Source organism: Eretmochelys imbricata, chromosome 22, assembly GCF_965152235.1.
Source record: "Eretmochelys imbricata isolate rEreImb1 chromosome 22, rEreImb1.hap1, whole genome shotgun sequence".
Classification (NCBI taxonomy): domain Eukaryota; kingdom Metazoa; phylum Chordata; order Testudines; family Cheloniidae; genus Eretmochelys; species Eretmochelys imbricata.
The window spans coordinates 15,743,797-15,764,750 of NC_135593.1; the positions used below are offsets into that span (position 1 = coordinate 15,743,797).

The window sequence follows — 20,954 nt, forward strand, 5'->3', positions numbered from 1 at the left end:
AGCCAGCGCGGCATTCCCCTCCCAGCTACCAATCACCAGTCAATGGCTGAGAACACAGATCTCTTTTGCAGTTTGCATTGAACGTCTAAGCCTACAACATAGACAGCTAGTTACCAGGCCAATCTGTGGGAGGCACTAAACATATCTATCCTGAAGAAAGCAGCAATTCTCACAGGGGATGTCGGCTTCAGAGCTGGAGTCGAGGTCTGCATTACTGAAGTCAGGCAGTCTGTGGGAAGAGGAAAAGCAGAACTGAACACAAAGGTTCTGGGGCCACCCATTAAATAAATACCAGCAGCCCATCATGTGGACAACCCACAGGGCAATGTGTTTGTGGGAGCCAGAGAACCAAGGTAATGGGACAGAGAGGGGAACCAATCAATTGCACTGCTGGGCCAGCAGCTGGGTTGACTGTAATGAGGCACATTTCTGCTTGGATCTAACCCAGCAATGGGCTGTGGCATATGTAAATGCACTGACAGTGCATTTGGCATGACAGATGGATGTTTTAGGCCCATCTGGAACTTCAGAGAGGCTGCAAATGGAAAGGTCTAGTTCCTGGTGTGAACCAAAAGGAGGCTGTGCAGGTATTGATATGACACGCTGACAAGACATTCACTGTGTGAACAGCCACCACTCCATTATCATGAGCTGCGTCAAGGGCATGGGATAAGGAGCTGGCATGGAGGTGTAATCCTTTTCCCTGACATCTCGACTCCAGAATGGCTATCATCCCTAACCGTAGCTGTAATTGCTAATAGGAAAAATGCATAAAGAAGTCTCCTGGTCAAAGTATTTCTCCACACAAAAGGGGCTTTAACAATGCACACTGGGATGAAAACCATAACAAAGCCCAGAGGGTGGGAGGAATGAAAGTGCCTGCACTCTGTGCGGGCTTGTCTACACAAACCTTTGACCAGAAGCCACAAGTGGACTCCATAACTGCCTTGTTCTATGCACTCTCCTCTGAATGGGCCACTGTCAGAGAGAGGATGCTGGGCAAGGTGGACCATGGTCTTAGTCTGGAACTCTTATATTCTTTGAGGCAGGGGGCATCTTTTTGTTCTGTGTTTAACACAATGGGATCCTGGACCACAACTGGGGCTCCTAGGTGCTACCATAACACAAATAATAAATAATAGTTCTTCCCAGTCCCTCCCCAGAAGACTGAGGGGTGCAGATCGTGTTAGTTCTTCTATTGTTGCTTCCCCCTTAGGGCATGCTGCAAACATGAAATGAACAATTGACAAGGGTGTATGTTGGATGTCTTTTTTTTTTTAACCCATGCTTGAGCGCATCCAAGAGTCCTCTTCTCCAGTGGCCACCATACTCTGTGTCTTACAGGTCCTATCTCCTTCCATGATCAAGTTTGTGTTGCAACATCACTTTGCACCTCGGGGGAGGGGAGGGGCATGAGACAGAGCATCAGGGAGTGGAGTTGGGGAGGGGATGATCCTGGAAGCTCTGGGATTAGTGACAACAGCAGGGGGCACATTTGGGGGAAAACATTTGTATTTTCCTACGCAGTGCCCATTGGAGCTGCCAAAGTGAGACTTCACAATGGAGAGAGATTTAAAATTAATTATGTATGCCACTTGGCTCCCTCTTGGCAAGGCTTGAAAATACTCATTTTTTTTTTCAGAGTGGTAGCCGTGTTAATCTGTATCAGCAAAAAGAACAGGGAGTACTTGTGGCACCTTAGAGACAAACAAATTCATGCCCAAATAAATTTGTTCATCTCTAAGGTACCACAAGTACTCCTCATTCTTTTCACTTCTTTTTTGTAACCGTAACAGCGAGGGAGTTCGCTTTCTTCTTCTTCTTCTTTTTTTTTTTAAAGTGAGATTCTTGAGAACAAGATACAGTAGGACCTCAGAGTTGCAAACACCAGAGTTACAAACTGACCAGCCAACCACACACCTTATGTGGAACTGGAAGTATGCAATCAGGCAGCAGCAGAGACAAAAACAAACAAAAAACAAAAAGCAAACACAGTACAGAACTGTGTTAAATGTAAACTACTAAAAAAAAAAAAAGGAAAAGTTTTAAAAAGGATTTGACAAGGTAAGGAAACTGTTTCTGTGCTTGTTTCATTTAAATTAAGATGGTTAGAAGCAGCATTTTTCTTCTGCATAGTACAGTTTCAAGCTGTATTAAGTCAACGTTCAGCTGTAAACTTTTGAAAGAACCATAACGTTTTATTCAGAGTTATGAAAATTTCAGAGTTACAAACAACCTCTGTTGCCGAGGTGTCCGTAACTCTGAGATGCGACCGTAGTAGCTTTAGAAAGGTATGGGTGTACGGGTGCACACTGGATAACAGCCCTGCTGGAAAACCTGAAAATCATGCTTTGTTTGAACATTTTGGCTTGCTGTTATTACAGGTCCCGCCTCAGGCTCCTGTAACTCAGAGAGATCAGAGGAAAAATACATTCCCCTCTGTTTTCAGTGTGTTACTTTGTGCATGTGCCCATGCTGCAGGTAGCATCAGTTTCTCCCGTTGTTGGCAGGCCCGCTGACAGCAATTCTGGGCCCCAGGGCCGTCCCTAGGAGGGTGCAGGGCCTGGGGCAGAAGTGACAAATCCGTCACTTCCGGGACTGACCGCCTGTGCCAAGGAGCCCTGTGGCCCGTCAGGGCGCAGCAGTGGTGTCTGGGAGCCCTGGGCCCTTTTAGATTGCCCAGGCCTCTGGGCAATTGCCCTCTTTGCCCCCCACGTCGGCAGGCCTGGTTATTTGTGTGGGTCTTTCACACAGGACCAAGGGGGAAGAGAAACCTTTACAAATAGGACCCTATGATGGGAAAGACCCACCCAGATATTGGCGGGGGGTGGGGGTGGGGATAGGGGTTGGCCGAGGCAGGGGAGTGGGGAAGGTAGAGGACATAAAGGTTTCTTTTAATCCATGTTTGAAGGTGACAAGTCTCTCTCAAGGCCTGGTGTGTGGCAGGAACTCATGCCCTGGGGCACTGGGAAGGGAGACAGGGAGCACTGAGGCATAGGTAATGGGGTGGGGAGGGGGATCCCTGAGGGGCAGGAGACAGGGGTAGGGAGTCCCTGGGGTGAGGACAGGGTCACTTAAGTACAGGCGGGAGGCGAAGGGGGTGTCTCACGTGATGAGACTGGGGCTAAAGAGGGGGCAGGCCTGGAGGGGGGTCCCCAGGGTGCAGAAGGAGCAGCAGCGGGTCCCCGAGGAGCGGAGGGCGGGGTTCGAGGCGGGGGGGGGCCCCCGAGGAGCAGAGGGCGGGGTTCGAGGAGCGGGGTTCGAGGCGGGGGGGGGTCCCCAAGGAGCGGAGGGCGAGGTTCGAGGCGGGGGGCGGTCCCCGAGGAGCGGAGGGCGGGGTTCGAGGCGGGGGGCGGTCCCCGAGGAGCGGGGGGGCGGGGTTCGAGGCGGGGGGGTCCCCGAGGAGCGGGGGGCGGGGTTCGAGGCGGGGGGGGCCCGAGGAGCGGAGGGCGGGGTTCGAGGCGGGGGGGGGCCCCGAGGAGCGGAGGGCGGGGTTCGAGGCGGGGGGGGGCCCCGAGGAGCGGAGGGCGGGGTTCAAGGAGCGGGGTTCGAGGCGGGGGGGTCCCCGAGGAGCGGGGGGCGGGGTTCGAGGAGCGGGGTTCGAGGCGGGGGGGTCCCCGAGGAGCGGAGGGCGGGGTTCGAGGGGGGGGGCCCCGAGGAGCGGGGGGCGGGGTTCGAGGCGGGGGGGGGCCCGAGGAGCGGAGGGCGGGGTTCGAGGCGGGGGGGGCCCCGAGGAGCGGGGGGCGGGGTTCGAGGCGGGGGGGGCCCCGAGGAGCGGGGGGCGGGGTTCGAGGCGGGGGGCCCCCGAGGAGCGGGGGGCGGGGTTCGAGGCGGGGGGCCCCCGAGGAGCAGGGCCGGAGCTCCCACCTCCCCTGTGGCGCGGAGACACGACCAGGCCCGCGGCGGAGGGAGGAGGGTGCCCCGGGATACCCGGATGTGGGCCCCGTCCGCCCTCCCCGCGCAGGCGCCGAGCTGGGCGGTCCCCCGCTCCCCAGCCCCGCCGCTGCGATGCCGCCGCCCCCCGCCAGGCCCCCGGGCCGCACCGCGCGGGTCTCCCGCTGCCTCAGCTTCAGCGCCTGCCACCGGCTGCACAGGTGAGGGGCCCTGCGATCGGGGGCCGGGCCCCCACCCCCATCGCGCTTGGCCGGGGGGGTTCAGTCATTGCCAAGCTCCCAGCGAGGACGGCTGGAACAACGGGCTGAGAGGAGAGGCAAGGGGAGACCCCGCTCCCGCCATGGACTCGGGGGCCAGTGCCCCGGTCAGAAATCCCCCGTGCGTTGGGACGGGAGGCGTTTGTCATCATGGGGGAGCTGTCCCTGGTTCTTACTTGGGCTCCTCAGTTCCTGTCCCATTTGGACAGGAGAGCCAGTTGCTCTCCGCCTGGGCAACGTGCCCAGCAGCCCAGCGATGTACCGGACCCAGAGTCCAGACGGTCCCCCTGTCTAAGAGCTCACAGCCGACAAGAGGGAGACAGAGAAAATGGACCCCAGGCTGCAGCTCACTACGCCTCGCTCTCCCGGCTGCTGGGAAGGTGGGGTCGCTCCCTTTTCAACAGCCCCATGTGTTTTTATTTTTATTACAGTAGCACCTAGAGGCCTCAAAGATTGGGGCCCTGTTGTGCCAGACACAGTACATACACCTAGTAAAACAGTCCAGTCCCTGCCCCAAAGAGCTTACAGTCTGGTCATTGTTATTGCTAGAGGTGACAAAGGATAGGCGAAGAGAAGGAAAATACTGTAATCCATCTGTTTTCCTCACTCCCTCTCTCATCATCCTGCACATTTCTTCTGCCCCCTTTTGGGGGCTTCCTCCTGCCTCTCCTTCCCCCTTGCTATCTTGAGTGCAGCTTTCTCACCTCATGTTTTGGTTCTCTTCTCCCCCGTACCACTTGCCTGGATAATACTTTATATGCGCTTGTGCTCACCACACCACCCCTCCACCAGCAAAAGTGAAGTTGATGCAAGTCAGCTCAGATTCAGTACCATTCAATACCTTGGGAATGGCAGCAGTGAAGCTGGTCAGAGCACAGAAAATTCTCCTGCTCATGGAGGCTCTGGGAGTGGAGAGTGGGGGGAGAGAAAAAGGAGTGACTCCCCTTTCTTTCCGCAGCCTGCCCTCCTAAACAGGAACATTTTTAAACAACAGCAGAGTGCAATTGGGACAAGACTCTGGTTAGTTTCAAGACTGATGCAGGCAAACCTGATTCTGACCAGAATCTTGTCTATTTCACTCTGAGAAGCAGGAGGTTTTTCATGGCTGGTAGATGAGAATAGCAGTAGCAAAGGCAGTTTTCAACCTCTGTCCCTGAGACCAAAAATCTAACTTCTTTGTTCAGTGGGCAGCTATGGACTTTGATAGATTGTACTTTACACACTTAAGGTCAAATCACTTATTTCCCCAGCCATTATCTAAGATGCTTCATCTCCTGCTTTTCCTGAAGCAAAGGGGACTTGATGGTAAGTGGTGTCTTCTGTTTTCAAGCAAGATGTGAGTCACATGTTTCAGATATGTCCTTCTGCCTGGCCTACACTGATCACCACCTGTCCATCCCTAGACTTCGCATCCTCTGGGAGACTTGTTGGTACAATGTGAAAGTCAGAAGGGATGACTGTAAACTTAGCGATGGTCCCACTGGTCTCTTAAATATCTCCGTGATCCTGGAAACTACAGCCTGCAATGTTTGTATTCAGAAACTAGGTGGTTCTGCTAGGCATCTGATCCCTTTTATAAACAGCTGGAAGTCATGTGGTGTTTCAAACTCTAATTGATACACTTTTCATAGTAGGAGTGGATACTTGGCAACAGTACACAGTACTGAGAAGTCAGGAGGCTACAATGAAACTATCAGCAGCATCCAAACTAATAGACCTCAAATCTCCTGACTGGGCTCCTTCAACTCTCCAATGCCATTTCTTTAGCCAGTAATGCTGTACAGAGTCAGTGAGAAATACAATACCTGGATGAATGTTCATTATAATAGAATAAAAAAAAATTAATAGTACCTCCCCAGTCTAATCCATCTGTTTGAAAAAGAGAAAGTGACTAGAGTACATTATTTTTACATTGGATTACTAGTACACACAGTAATTTATGAACTTTTAAAAAACAAATTACATAAAATGTTTAAGGATTCACCACCCCCTTTTCAGGGTGTGTTATAGACAAGGATAGGCTAAGAGTACTGTCTTGGCCAATGAAAAATGAGACCACAAACTAAAAGGTGAGTGGAGAGCAAATCTTTCATACACAGGGCCTGGACTAACTCAGACAGTGGGTGCAGAATCTGAGTAGGCAGAGTCTGTGAATGAGATGTTTCTTTGGCTGTATCCATTAAGAAGATCGTAGGGAGCTAAAAACCAGTCCCAGTTGAAATGAAAACCTAAGTGTTTGTAATTGGCCCTCAAATGCAATTTTTTATTTTTTTACAGTAAGTCACTGAGTGATGAAGAAAACCTGAAACTCTTTGGGAAATGCAACAATCCAAATGGACATGGACACAACTATAAAGGTGAGGGGGCTGATTGGCCTGAGTGCTAATACTTATTCATCCAGCCTCGGAGAGAATTAGTTCACATGGTTGTATGAGAGAGACATTTGGACAGGATCTGCTCTTAGCCATGCTACCGTGAACACTTATGTAACTGAGAGCAGAATCTGGCCCATTTATTTTTTTGATAACAGAGGCTGCAAAGAGAAATAAGAGTGATCATCAACAGGAAACGGTCCAAACCACAAATCTGACTTTTAGGCCATTAAATAAAGAGTAAATCTTATTTTAAAATGCTACTAAATAAACCAAATCTGCTTATACTCAAGATGATAGTAAATCTTAATGGCGGTTTCCACTTGGCAAACAAATTTTTTCCAAAAAAATACAAACCTTCTTCAAGAGATTGTCCACATGGATTCCATTCTTAGTGTGCATGGGCCCCATGAATGCAAGACTGGATCCTTTTGGTCAGATGTTTCTGTCAGGGCCATGCCTGCCCCCTAGGTGCCCTGACACCTCCTATCTGAGGGCATAAAGGACAGAGCGGCCCAGGTGTCCCTCAGTTTCTTCTGACTGCCCTTGACAGTGAGGCAGTACCTCTGCAATGTCTGCTTACTCTGTGTACTGTGTGATTTTCCTTAGCCTTGCATATTATAATTAGATAATAAAGTTAGTGTAATTAGTGTAATTTTTTCTTTTATATGCCCAATGGGCAAATATATAATGTTTTAGTTAACTTAGACCCCCCCCACTGCCCAACTGCCCCACAGAGAACTGGCATTACAGCGGAAGCCAAAGCACCAGCATTAAGGCCATTAATGATGGGCAATCCTGGTGCCTGCTCTCTCTGGGAGGAGGACATGTCCTGGAGCGATGTTCTGTCTGTCGTTCTTTCTCTGAGTGCACTCAGAGAGCAAGGGAGGTGCATCTGAAGCTGTTCCTTATGAGAGATCGATGCAAGTCTCCATGGACATGCAGAGGAGAGCTGCAGTCAGGGCTCAGCCATCAGGTCAGTCTCTCTCCGTTAGACCTATAATCCCACTCTGAGCTCCCAGGATGCATCCACTCAGAGGCCCCACTTGTCCATTACTTCATCTGCATTGACATCTGATGGGCAGAAAGGAGCAGTGCTCCAAAGACAAGCCCAGACACAGTTTGCTGTCCCTGAGACCTAGCAAACTGAGATCAAAGGGTCATCGGCCACATGACTCGTCATTCGTCCAAGGGCCATAGGCCTAAGAAGGCCCTTTCATGTGCCCTGGCACTGACTTCTGAGTCAGTTCATGCAGTGCCCTCTAAATCAACAACTACGCTGCCCTCAGTACTGACCCTTCAGCACCACACTGAATGCTTTGGTACCTGGAGCCTCAGCACTGAGTGCCTCTGTGATCATATGCCCTGGTACTTTCCATCTTGGTACAGATTACCTTTCGTGTACCCAGTACTTGGCACTAACTATCCTGGCACCTAAACCATACATGGTGCCGAGTGACTTATTGGTGGGCCCAATACCAGAGTGACCTCTCCTGGAAAGATTATGGTGGTGACATCCAAGCCACCAGCTTTGAGTCACTGGTATACTGGGTTAGAGAAGTGTCCCTGGTACTGAACTGTCCTATATAGAGATGGGGCACACCTGACAGAGTGGCTTCTCCCTTGGAGGAGGTATGCTCCTTTTCATCCCCCCAGGTTTCAGTAATACCAACCAGATCAAATTAATGCCCATAAATGAGCAAATTCCATTTCCTCATTGGTTACCCAGGCTTCCAATGCATTGGGATATAGGCAATTAAAGAATTTCTTCTCTTCAGGTCCTTTCGTTTCTTCTCAACATCTCAGTTTTGTGCTAAATGAGTACTCGTTTCTTCCCCCTTTTCACCCTCTTTTGTTATTAGTTTAATGCCCTAAAGCTAAATGGAGAAGGTTTTCGATTTGGGCATCTGTCTCCCTCAATGTCCACAGTCTCTGCAATATTGAATTATTTGCTAGCCCTGAAACAATCTGGACTTTCCGTCAGCTCCATAAGGGTCCATCTAGAAGCAATATCTGCTCCTCAACCTCCTGTCCAGGACCATATTAAATTTTCCTACGCTGCAGTGGCAAAATTCCTGAAGGGCCCTGTCTCAACTCAGAGCAACTGTACCTGTGTTCCCTTTCTGGAGTCCAGCAAGGGCACCCACTGCAGACTCCGAGCTCCTCAGCCATCAGCTCTCTCAGATAGGGACTCGTATCTCTCTTCCTCTTGACTGGGTTTTTTTCCCAAGGCTGCACAGTTCGCTGCCAGCAGGCCAGTTTGTGCTTTCCTTCCACTCCAGAGGTTATGAACAATTGTAATAGCCAGCAGTGACAAGTCACCACACAGCTCCTTCTAAGCAAGCACATTTAATCTTAAAGTAAAAGCATTACAGCGAAAACAGATTAAAAACAACAAAAGAACCTGCATGCATGCTAAAAAGCTTACCAGAGATCACCCTGGCTCCCACAAGGGCTCTGGTAGGAATCAGTCCTTAAAACCCCAAAGTGAGGTTTTTCTGTGGTTAAAAGTTCATATGAGCTTTAGCTCAGAACGAGCACCCTCTCAGTAGCTCAGTCTTTCCTTTATACAGCCTGGGCCTTTGACCTTGAGATTCTGGGAACAGATAATCAGCAGACAATGGTCCTCTCCTCAGGCGTAACTTCAAAAGGCTGGGGTTTTGCATAACCAGAAATGGGAAATTTGTATTCACTTCCCCTTAGAGATTCCCCAGGAAAACCATTTAACCCTGTCCCAAAAGTCTGTTCTTGTCAGGCACATTGTTCAATATAGTCCTTTGAAGTTCATACATTTCCCAGGGTTCACATCAGATCCCCCCCCCAACCCCATATGAAAGTTATGTACAAGCCCGGCCCACAGTCATACAGAACATTTGCATTTAATACAATGGACTCCAAAGATACTTAAACTTAATTTGATCCAGTGTTTCAAGGATACTGCAGGAAATTGCCGTATCTAATGCATGTTTTCTCCCCAAGTGTTCTCTCCGTCTTGGGACATCACTGTAGAGTATTAGCAGAGCTGATAGGTCCTCTGGTAGTGTTCCCTGTTCCCTCTACCACCTCTGTCTTTCAGATTGCCAGTGCTGGCTCTGCTGCTTGTTTGACAAGTGTCCCTGTATCTGACATTTGTTGGGTGGCTACAATGCTCACATTTACAAGATGCCATTCCTTAATAGTGGCTTCCAGATCAGATGCCTATTTTGGTAGGACTTTGCTGTGGAACGGTTGAGCCTGTCCCACCCTTTATATCCTCCAGTGCGGATTTCCTGACCCAGTGCAGTTTCCTGACCTAAAGAATCCAATCTTGTGTCCATCTTGGAAAACCACCATTATTGTAGGGTCAGTTACCGTTCTTTATACAGAGGATATTGTTTTAAACAGTAATGCTTCTGATGTTATTAACCCACCTCCTGGGGCTGATTAATGCTGTGTGCGCTCTCTGATCTGCTGCTAACATGATTTGTTCTCGTGTACATTGGATCACACTTATGACTTGGTGTTTTTCTTCCTCTAGTTGTAGTTACTGTGCGTGGAGAGGTAAGTGCAATCATTATTTCCTTCCTTTTTCCCTCTTGGAGGTATCAGAGTGTGGTTTCCGTGTGCAAATGCTGCAAATCATTAAAAAAACCCAAACCCTCTAGGTGTTTTCCTTTGTAGAATTGCTAAAAATCCTGCATTGATTGAAAACCCTGTGTTCCATCAACTATAAAAAGGAAGATTTTCTGTAATCACGTGTGTGTGAGCGATGGATCCAGTGAAGGCAGCTCTCCTTCTCATCCTGCCTCTCCCAAGGACATGCAGGAGGCCACATTTCAGCGCCAGTCTTGCAATGAGCTTCATGTGGCTTCGGGGGTCCACCCACACAGAGCTCATTGCAGGATCTCAGCCTTAGCTTCCACTCTCAGACTTGGATGACCTCCATCCTGACCGAAAGCGGGGCTAAACTCTGTCCCCTGCAAAATGGTGGGAGGCCACAGTCCTGCACTTAGCTCTCAGCCAACTTGTTCCAGAGAGATCTGGGTCACAGAACAATTGCTTTTAATTTGTGGTTGCTCATTTTCGGAGTTAACATGAGAACAGCCATACTGGGTCAGACGAATGATCCATCTCACCCAGTATCTTGTCCTCTGACAGTGGCCAATGCCAGATGCTTCAGAGGGAATGAAAGGAAAAGGGCAATTTTGAGTGGTCCGTCCCCGGTCATCCAGTCCCAGCTTCTGGCAGCCAGAGGTTCCTGCTAGACAGTCCTAGACAGGGGAACTGTGGCCATCAACCTACAGAACAGCAGTTAATTCAGGAGGAAGCCAGATTACCTATGCACTGTGGTTAGGCCCCACTGGTGCTCATGGCTTGTGCCTGACCCTTACTAGCTAGCAGTGGTGTGTCAGGTTGGTGAAACAACTGATTAAATCCTTGTTTCTGCCTATTGGGCTGCTTCTCTGTGTGGCTGATGGGCTCTGCCCAAGCACTGCTTAGTAACTATGTGTGCTGGGGAGTTTTCTTCTTGGTGTCGGCATTATGAACTTCACTGGTCTCTTGAGAGTTGTTGATACTCCATATATAGCTATTAAGGCGTGTTTTTCATGGCATTACATAAGTAGGGCTGAGGCTCAGAGAGTGTCTGATGGCAAAGAGAGATATTTTTCTCATGGGTCAGGATTCCTGAGTGCCCATTTTGGAAACTGCAGACACCAGGTGGTCTGGGTTTTTGCCATCTAAAGCTTTTGGTGGGATTGGTAACACAATTGGGTAGTGAGGGTTAGTAGATGTGCTCCTAATCTCCTTTCGCTCTTTGCCCTGTAGATTGATCCTACCTCAGGAATGGTTATAAACCTGACAGACCTGAAAGAATATATGCAGGTAATAAAACTTTGTTCCTGGAGCTCTCACATGGAAATCATCAGTGGCACAATGGGCTAGTGAGGGCATGAGGAAGTGGGGAGTAGATACTGTTAGGAGTGGAGAATTAGGGAGTGGTTTATGAGCTAAAAATGCAACAGGGCACTGCGTTGAAGCAGTGTAATGTCCCCTGCTGGCCCCCACACTGGCCTGTGATGTGCAAGGTCTTGGACTTCCTCTCATCAGCTGCACAATGTGTTGCTGTCTCCCTCTAATAGTGCTTCCCTGGTACCTTCCTACTAACTCTGGGTACCTAGGACTCTCAGGAAAAGGCCACCATTGGCCTCAGTGACATTTCAGTTCCCAGTGTGTGTGTCTGGAATTGCTCCACAGACACAGAAGGACCCTTCCTAAGTCCCAGCAGGATGGTTAGAATCTGCCATTCATTGTGCCCCCTTGACATGCCCTATTGATGTAGCTACCAGTGTCATAGACTCATAGGACTGGAAGGGACCTCGAGAGGTTATCTAGTCCAGTCCCCTGAACTCAAGGCAGGACTAAGTCTTATCTAGACCATCCCTGACAGGTGTTTGTTCAATCTGCTCTTAAAAATCTCCAATGAGGGAGATTCCACAACCTCCCTGGGCAATTTATTCCAGTGCTTAACTACCTTGACAGTTAAGAAGTTTTTCCTAATGTCCAACCTAAACCTCCTTTCCTGCAATTCAAGCCCATTCCTTCTTGTCCTATCCTCAGAGGTTAAGAAGAACAATTTTTCTCCCTCCTCCTTGTAACAACCTTTTATGTACTTGAAAACTGTTATCATGTCCCCCCTCAGTCTTCACTTTTCCAGACTAAACAAACCCAATTTTTTCAATCTTCCCTCATACGTCATGTTTTCTAGACTTTTCATCATTTTTGTTGCTCTCCTCTGGGCTTTCTCCAATTTGTCCACATCTTTCCTGAAATGTGGCGCCCAGAACTGGACACAATACTCCAGCTGAGGCCTAATCAGAGCAGAGTAGAGTGGAAGAATTACTTCTCATGTCTTGCTTACAACGCTCCTGCTAATACATCCCAGAATGATGTTCGCTTTTTTTGCAACAGTGTTACACTGTTGACTCATATTTAGCTTGTAGTCCACTATGACCCCCAGATCCCTTTCCGCCGTACTCCTTCCTAGGCAGTCATTTCTCATTTTGCATGTGTGCAAGATTGTTCCTTCTTAAGTGGAGTACTTTGCATTTGTCCTTATTGAATTTCAGATTGAATTTCAACTGTCCTGTTTACTTCAGACCCTTTCTCCAGTTTGTCCAGATCATTTTGAATTTTAATCCTATCCTCCAAAGCACTTGCAATCCATCCCAGCTTGGTATCGTCCGCAAACTTTATAAGTGGACTCTCTATGCCATTATCTAAATCACTGATGAAGATATTGAACAGAACTCGACCCAGAGCTGATCCCTGCGGGACCCCACTTGTTATACCCTTCCAGCATGACTGTGAACCACTAATAACTACTCTCTGGGAACAGTTTTCCAGCCAGTTATGCACCCACCTTATAGTAACTCCATCTAGCTTGCATTTTCCGAGGTTGTTTATGAGAAGGTCATGCGAGACAGTATCAAAAGCTGGTTTCAGAGTAACAGCTGTGTTAGTCTGTATTCGCAAAAAGAAAAGGAGTACTTGTGGCACCTTAGAGACTAAACAATTTATTTGAGCATAAGCTTTCGTGAGCTACAGCTCACTTCATCGGATGCATACTGTGGAAAGTACAAAAGATCTTTTTATACACACAAAGCATGAAAAAATGGGTGTTTACCACTACAAAAGGTTTTCTCTCCCCCCACCCCACTCTCCTGCTGGTAATAGCTTATCTAAAGTGATCACTCTCCTTACAATGTGTATGATAATCAAGTTGGGCCATTTCCAGCACAAATCCAGGTTTTCTTCCCCCCCCACCCCCCTCCCAAGCCTTACTAAAGTCAAGATATACCATGTCTACTGCTTCCTCCCATCCACAAGGCTTGTTACCCTCTCAAAGAAAGCTATCAGGTTGGTTTGACATGATTTGTTCTTAACAAATCCATTATGACTGTTCTAGATTATTATTATCTTATAGATGTTTGCAAATTGATTGCTTAATTATTTGCTCCATTATCTTTCCGGGTACAGAAGTTAAGCTTACTGGTCAGTAATTCCCTGGGTTGTCCTTATTTCCCTTTTTATAGATGGGCACTATATTTGCCCTTTTCCAGTCTTTTGGAATCTCTCCTGTCTTCCATAACTTCTCAAAGATAATCACTAATGGTTCAGATCTCTCCTCAGTCAGCTCCTTGAGTTTTCTAGGATGCATTTCATCAGGCCTTGGTGACTTGAAAACATCTAACTTGTCTAAGTAATTTTTTAACTTGTTCTTTTCCTATTTTAGCCTCTGATCCTGCCTCATTTTCACTGGCCTGCACTATGTTAGATGTCTAATCACCACCAGCCTTTTTGGTGAAAACCAAAACAAAGAAGTCATTAAGCACCTCTTCCATTTCCACATATTTTGTTACTGTTGTTCCCCCCTCATGTCCTTCCTCTCTGCCCTCAGGAAGCCATCATGGAGCCACTTGACCACAAGAACCTGGATAAAGACGTGGCTTACTTTGCTGATGTTGTCAGGTGGGTAGAACTAGAATTGGTGCCAGGGTCCAGCCTGTGTTGTTTTATGGATAATAATGGGTGTCATGTATATTGTCTAGCACCAGTTCAGAGTTCCTTAATTCTCCAGGTGTCATTTAATTTAAGTTGATCGACTACCTCCCCATCCTCTCTCTCTATCATCCATCATTATATGCGTGTGTGCCTTGACTGCTTCATGTCTAACTTCAGCCCTGTTTCCCCTGCAGTACAACTGAGAATGTGGCAGTGTACATCTGGGAAAACCTCCAGAAGCGCCTGCCTGCAGGGACTCTTTATAAAGTCAAAGTGTATGAAACGGACCAGAACATCGTTGTGTACAAGGGGGAAGAGACGACTCCTGAGAAATGAAATTCAACTCAGCTGATCACAGCCTTCTGAGGAATTAATCGAACCAGTATGTCAATGGAGTATACACCATGGTGTATCTGTGACATGTAGACAGTGATTTTGTAGTGTTTATTTTTTTAACATAAGGTCATTTTTAGGTAATTAAAGACAATTATTGTGGCAAGCTAATGAGGTTTTCTATTTAATTTGGGGGTCTCAGAATTTGCTGACCTCTTGTTTGGTTTTAATCAAAACAGTCCTGTTCTGCAAACCAAAACCACCCAGGTGATGTGAAATCCTTGGAGTCTTCTGCCCGTGTTGAGTAAGGCTGTGCAGCTCTCTCTCTCTCGAGGAAATGTACAAGCTAAACATGTACCTGTCCCGCTGGGATTTGATTATGGGTTTTTAATGGCCATGGGGTATTTTTTTGATGAAGAAGTGGAGACTGAGAAAAGACTTTCTCCCCTTTTTGTGCTGCAGGCCCACTCTTCCCTGTGGCTGGATTCTTTGTTTTCTCCGTAAGATAAGGGACTGGCGGTTGTGGTGAGCGTAACTGTTTTTTGCTTTGTTTCTCCTATGCCATAGGCTGGTTCTCAGTAACACTTTGATCTAAGACAACTTGGGGTTTCATGAAAACTGGCTGCTATAAACCACAAGGTCAGAGAATGCTTTTGTTTGTATAATTGTGCTGCTGATAAAGTTTTGCTGCATGCTGCTCTATGGTGAAGCGAGGAGGCAGAGCTGGAGGGGAAAGGAAAACGCTGTTACCCATTTTGACCCGAATAGTTAGCCGAAATTCAGGGTCTAGCGAGTTGTTTCTGCTAGATGGAGAAATTGATGGTAGAGTTGGGTATTTCTTTGGTGCAGGGCTGTTTATTTACAATGAAGGTACATAAAATGCAGTTTCCCTGAACACAGCAGGAATCAAACAGCAGGAGGCAGTTTCTTTGCTCACAGTTCCAAGCCCCTTTCCAGCCAGCACTTAGCCTAAAAGTTCTCTCTCTCTTTGTCTCAGGGTCAAGCTACCAGTGCTTCTATGGCTGTCTCTTTGGCTTTTTGTGCCTCTCTCCCAGTTCTCTGCTGTTTTTTTGCTGCTTTTCTCACACATACAGACACACTAATCAGTGCCCTAGCCCCCTGCATTTACTAGATCAGTCTCCACAGAAATCCCGTGGGCCAAATGGTTCAGCTTCTACTCAAGCTTTGCCATGTGCCTGTGTTTTAAGCAGTGGCTCTGGTCCATATAGGAGCCCTGGTCCAAGCTGTGTCGCAGACCATGGGCCCAATTCATTGTTGCCCTCAGCTAGGGACAAAGGGGTGACAGGGCAGGTGTAAGCTCCCACCTCACCCCAGGGTTATCTCTGATACAATGGACTTTTATGCTCTGCAATAGCCTCCAAAGTAAGGCATGTGCTAAAATGCACCATATGGATGGCAGGCACGTGTCAGGGTGGACCTGCACCCGAGCAATTGTGCACCCTTACAAAGCCTCATGGGGCCTATTTCAGCAGAGGCACAAGGTAGGGCTACCCTGGGCTGCACTAGTCTGCAGCAATCCCTGAAATGTGGAGGTGCAAACTACCTCCCTTCTGTCCCTGCATCAGCACAGAGATGTATCAGGCCCCATGTGTATAGAGAGGGATCCCTTTCCCTGTTGCTGGAACTCAACGCAAATGCACCAGTTACACAACACCAAGTGATGAACAACTCACTCCGTGGTGATACAGAGAGCAGTGGGAATAAAACCAATGCTGAGACACTTGACTAATGAGTTTGGAAATCAGGGCCTGCTGCCTTTTGTCTGGCATTTATACCATACCAAGCACACCGGTACCAGAGGGCCAGCTATCTGTAGCAGTCTGCTGGTGAATTCTGCAGCAGAGTCAGGTAAATGACTTTTTAAATAAGATTTTTATCAAATTAGATATGAACATATAATTTATTTATTTTAAATAGCAAATTCAATTGTAGGCTGTCTGTGCCTTTTCAGTGTGCCGGTTTTTGGCTAGTGCAGAGCTGCCTAGGAGGAGGTGGAAGCTTGTGATGGGCTCAGATACATGGTGGGGGCCATTCGTGCACAAAAGGTAGGGGAAAGTTGGAGGATTTGGCAGCTGGGTGTAGGGAACAGTTGGGGTTTTGAGCACCCAGGAGTCACAGTCTCTGTATAAGCGACTTCACTGATCTTTTAATTCCATAAGGCGGCTGAATGCCACAGGGATGGGCCGAGCTCTGTAAACATAAGGCTAGATGCTCTGTTTCATCTGAACATGGGGACATCTGCCTGGTCTCCATTGTAAAGAAGGATCTGCTGGCTTTAGGACCAGGATGTGGGGTCAGGTCACGTGTCAGGATTAAATTGGATAGGGAGGAGGCAGCTAATTCTTGTGGATTGTGTTGGAGCTGACTTGAAATAGGAGGGGCCTAAACACCCAGTTGCCCATCACCTCTCCCTACCCACCCCAATTCACCCACAAAGATGAAGAAGGCACTCTAGCCTGATGTTCCTGCTGTGATGATCTGCAGTGAGTTGGCATCTTTATCCTCAGGCTTCAGAGTCAACATGGCCTTGTAGAGGAAAGGAGCATGTGGCATGTCTTAGGGCTGTTGCTTCAGGCTGTCTCTGTTGCAGACTCAGAGCCAGTGCTGCATTTGGTCACTGTGCTTCATTGTGGCTTTTAGTGCGTCAGGAGTGTTTTTTGCAGCATCACGGAACGTGCAGGATAAGTCAAGAAATCAAGTGCATACTGTGAAAACGAAGCAGCAATACACATAGCATCAGCTGGGGGACAGTTACCACAGAGCAGTTGTTTTCAACCTTTGGTCTGCAGGCTGTGTCTGAGGGGTCCCCAAAAGATTTAGACTGAAAACTGACTGAGCAGAATTCAACTGTAGATACAGACACTAGATTTCCAAAGAGGCCCATACCTCCATTCGACATTTTTTAGGGATTCGCATATGAAAAAAGGTTGAAAACCACTGCCATACAGCTACTGTTTGTTGTTCTGGGGCCTTCAACTATATCTGTTAGCACCCCACAAAGGACGTGGGTTATGTCACTGCGTAGCTCTATGAAGAGATAAGGCGGGTGAGATAATATCTTTTATTGAACCAGCTTCTGTCTGTGAGAGAGACACGCTTTGGAGTCTACACACAGCTTTTTTTCAGGTCTGGGAAACGTACTCGGAGTGTGACAGCTAAATACAAGGTGGAACAGGTTGTTTAGCATAAATAGTTAACACATATTTCAAGAGACCATTCAACTGGGTAACACCTCTTCAGTCCCAGGAAGAAAAACAAAAAGGGGTGGGGGCTAGTGGTTTATAAATGGTTGTACTAAACCACAAATCCAGTGTCTTTGCTAAATCCATGATTTCTAGGCCTGGTCTGCACTAGGAAAGGTGGGTTTAACTACATCACTCAGGAGTGCCAAAAATCCACACCACAAAGTGAGGCAGTTAGTGAGCACGGAGTGAGCACTAGGAGGATGGGAGAATTCTCCCATCAATCTAGCCATCACCTCTTGGGGAGGTGGAGTACCTGTGCTGATGGGAGAAGCCCTCCTGTTGGCGTAGATCTTCACGGAAGCACTATAGCAGTGATGCTGCTGCATCATTTTAAGTGTAGACAAACCCTCAGTGTCTAGCAAAGTTATAAATTTAAGCTTCCAGGCTTGTCTTTTGAAGGTGTTGTGGTTTCCTTGGGGGATGAGGACTCAGAGGTCAGACATGGAGTGATTGTATTGTGAAAAGTGTTTGCCCACGGGTGACAGGATGTTTTTGTCTTTTATCATTTTTCTTTGTGAGTTCATCTGAGAGCATAGCGATTGTCTGGTTTCACCCACATAGCTGTTACTTGGGCATCTAGTGTACTGGATGAGATACACCACATGTTTTGATAGACATGTGTAGGACCTGTGGATCTTGAAAGGTGTGTTATGGGGAGTATTGATCATCATAACAGTTGAGATATGTATTCAAGTTTTGCATCTATTGTTATGGCAGGGTCTGATGCCGCTCTGAGTTGGTGGGTCCTGGTCTGTTGACAGCTGGAATCTGATGATGAGCATGGAGAGGCTGGAGGTTGTTTGAAGGCCAGAGCGGAGGTTCAGGAAAGATTTATTTCAGGATGTGGTCCCCATCGACTTCGGGTTGTAATTGTTTAATAACACCCTGTATGGGTTCCAGTGTGTAGTGGTAGGGGACAACAAGGGGTGTGTGGTCAAAGGGGGTTTTATTTCTGTATTGAAGCAGGTTTCCTTGGGGTATTTGGGTGGCCTGTTCCATGATGCGATCTACTTCTCTGGTGGAATGTCTTTGTTTGAGGAAGGCAGTTTTAAAGTGTGTTAAGGTGCATTGCTATGTGACATTTCCTTTATCACATGAAAATTAGTCTAAATGGCAGCAAGAGTGATCAGAAAATACGATCAGGAAGAGATTTCGGATAGTTCACAAGTACAGTTTCAAAATGAGGTGAGATGGGGCAATCATTCGATAGTCAAACACAGAAATATGTGTACCACAAAGGAATAATAAATCAAAATGAGTTAGAAAGGTTTAATGAGGCTTATCTAATATTTAACCTTGACCTCAGTTTAACACGTGGAGGGTGAGGGGCCCTTTTATGCCCATCAGCTATGCTAAACCTGGTATTCATAGTCATGAAAAATACCTAGACTGCTTCCTTGTAAGCTGTAACAGCTTAAACAGAGCAAGAACACAGCTGTGTACGATGCCCCTGCCTGAGCTGTTTTTGCTCAGCTTTCCTGCTGGGCCTCTATCAGCTGCAAAGGAGCAGGGGCTAGGAGAGGGGGAGAAAGGAATTTTCTCCTCCATTGTTCAATTTTGGCAGAGAGAAAACTCCCATTATCAGAGCTCCCTTGCGTATTTCCCTCCTAGTAAAGCTGCCACATTAGGGTGTAACTGGCTGCAAATTCATGTTAGCACCATGCAGAGGGAGAGCGTTCTGCACCCATTGGCCTTATCAAATGAATTGAGTTTTTCTCAGATGTTGTTTCCTTTGAAGCTGCACCTCAGCCAGCGCCTTTCACTGTGGACTGTGGCTAGAAAAGGGGTTTGCAATACAGCTGCAGTTCTTGCCAGTCTGATGCAGTAGGGTAATGGATTGTTCTCATTCGCTGCCAGGGAGGTCACTGTGACATAGCTGGGCAGGATCAGAACAGCCATTAAGCCTTTGATGATTCACAAAGCCTTTCTGTTTCTCAGAACCCTGCAGAGACGAATGCAAAACATGTGATACCTTTTTCAGACTGGTTTCAGAGTAACAGCCGTGTTAGTCTGTATTCGCAAAAAGAAAAGGAGTACTTGTGGCACCTTAGAGACTAACCAATTTATTCGAGCATGAGCTTTCGTGAGCTACAGCTCACTTCATCAGATACATACCGTGGAAACTGCAGCAGACTTTATATATACACAGAGAATATGAAACAATACCTCCTCCCACCCCACTGTCCTGCTGGTAATAGCTTATCTAAAGTAATCGTCAGGTTAGGCCATTTCCAGCACAAATCCAGGTTTTCTCACCCTCCACCCCCCCACACAAATTCACTCTCCTGCTGGTGATAGCCCATCCAAAGTGACAACTCTTTACACAATGTGCATGATAATGAGAAAACCTGGATTTGTGCTGGAAATGGCCTAACCTGACGATTACTTTAGATAAGCTATTACCAGCAGGACAGTGGGGTGGGAGGAGGTATTGTTTCATATTCTCTGTGTATATATAAAGTCTGCTGCAGTTTCCACGGTATGTATCTGATGAAGTGAGCTGTAGCTCACGAAAGCTCATGCTCGAATAAATTGGTTAGTCTCTAAGGTGCCACAAGTACTCCTTTTCTTTTTCAGACTGCTAATGAAGTTGTTGATATCTCCCACAAATACTTTAAAGGAGATTGTAAATGCCCTGGGCCCCTGGAGATTTACATATGACAAAGCAGGGGTTCCTATAACCCTGCCATTAAATGAGATCCAGGAAGGGCATACGTTATCTTTTACTTTCAGGTCACCTGTGTGTGTTTATGATTGTAATGGGAGACCAGCAGTGCTGTCCAAAGTCGAGCAAAGTGAAGGCGTGTGTTGGACAAAGTTTCCCTAATTTAGCTCTGTGGATGCACGTTAGTCCTGACCTGCAGCCCTCCTGCTCTTCCAGTCCTGCCTCATTTCTCCAGCAAGTTTTGCCTATCGTCTACCAGCCAGATCTAAAAGGGGCTTATTAACGACTTAGTGTAACCTGTCAGCTAGAAAAATGTCCTTGCTACCACATTGTTAGGGACACAGCTGGTGGTCATCACCAGGGTGGGTATAGATGTTGGAAGTGGTGCTGTTTTATTACAGCATGTAATGTTTGATTGTTCTGGGACAGCCAAACTGAAAAAAAATCATAAAATCACAAAAAGAGTCATAATTCAAAGAAACGTAGTCTAATATTGACCAAAATTGGCAAATGGTTTCTAAATGCAAATGACAATGCACTTATATACTCAAAATAGAACAGTTTTGGAAAGTTTGGGAAATATTTAGCCCCAGGAGATATATTTTATGCATTTTCCTGTATTTTT

General features: G+C 47.3%; 1 protein-coding gene across 2 annotated transcripts; it reads left to right on the top strand.

Annotated features, from left to right (window-relative positions):
- The first annotated feature begins 3,848 nt into the window (after window positions 1-3,848).
- On the top strand, window positions 3,849-19,777 carry PTS (6-pyruvoyltetrahydropterin synthase). Of its 2 annotated transcripts, XM_077839832.1 has the most exons (7): window positions 3,849-4,094; window positions 6,429-6,508; window positions 10,041-10,063; window positions 11,330-11,386; window positions 13,962-14,032; window positions 14,260-14,447; window positions 14,966-19,777. In XM_077839832.1, exons 1-6 carry the CDS (start codon window positions 4,009-4,011, stop codon window positions 14,399-14,401), a joined length of 459 nt encoding a protein of 152 aa, XP_077695958.1. In that variant the 5' UTR covers window positions 3,849-4,008; the 3' UTR covers window positions 14,402-14,447; window positions 14,966-19,777. The 2 variants fall into 2 exon arrangements, with proteins under 2 accessions (XP_077695958.1, XP_077695957.1); XM_077839831.1 differs by lacking the exon at window positions 14,966-19,777 and having other exon boundaries at window positions 14,260-14,569.
- The last annotated feature ends 1,177 nt before the right edge of the window (window positions 19,778-20,954 follow it).

What these genes read in the sequence shown, in the direction of transcription:
- PTS (XM_077839832.1), top strand. Translation starts at nt 4,009, where the DNA reads ATGCCGCCGCCCCCCGCCAGGCCCCCGGGCCGCACCGCGCGGGTCTCC. An exon ending in GCCTGCCACCGGCTGCACAG is followed by an intron (nt 4,095 to 6,428) that starts GTGAGGGGCCCT and finishes ATTTTTTTACAG; the next exon opens with TAAGTCACTGAGTGATGAAG. An exon ending in TACTTTGCTGATGTTGTCAG is followed by an intron (nt 14,033 to 14,259) that starts GTGGGTAGAACT and finishes TTTCCCCTGCAG; the next exon opens with TACAACTGAGAATGTGGCAG.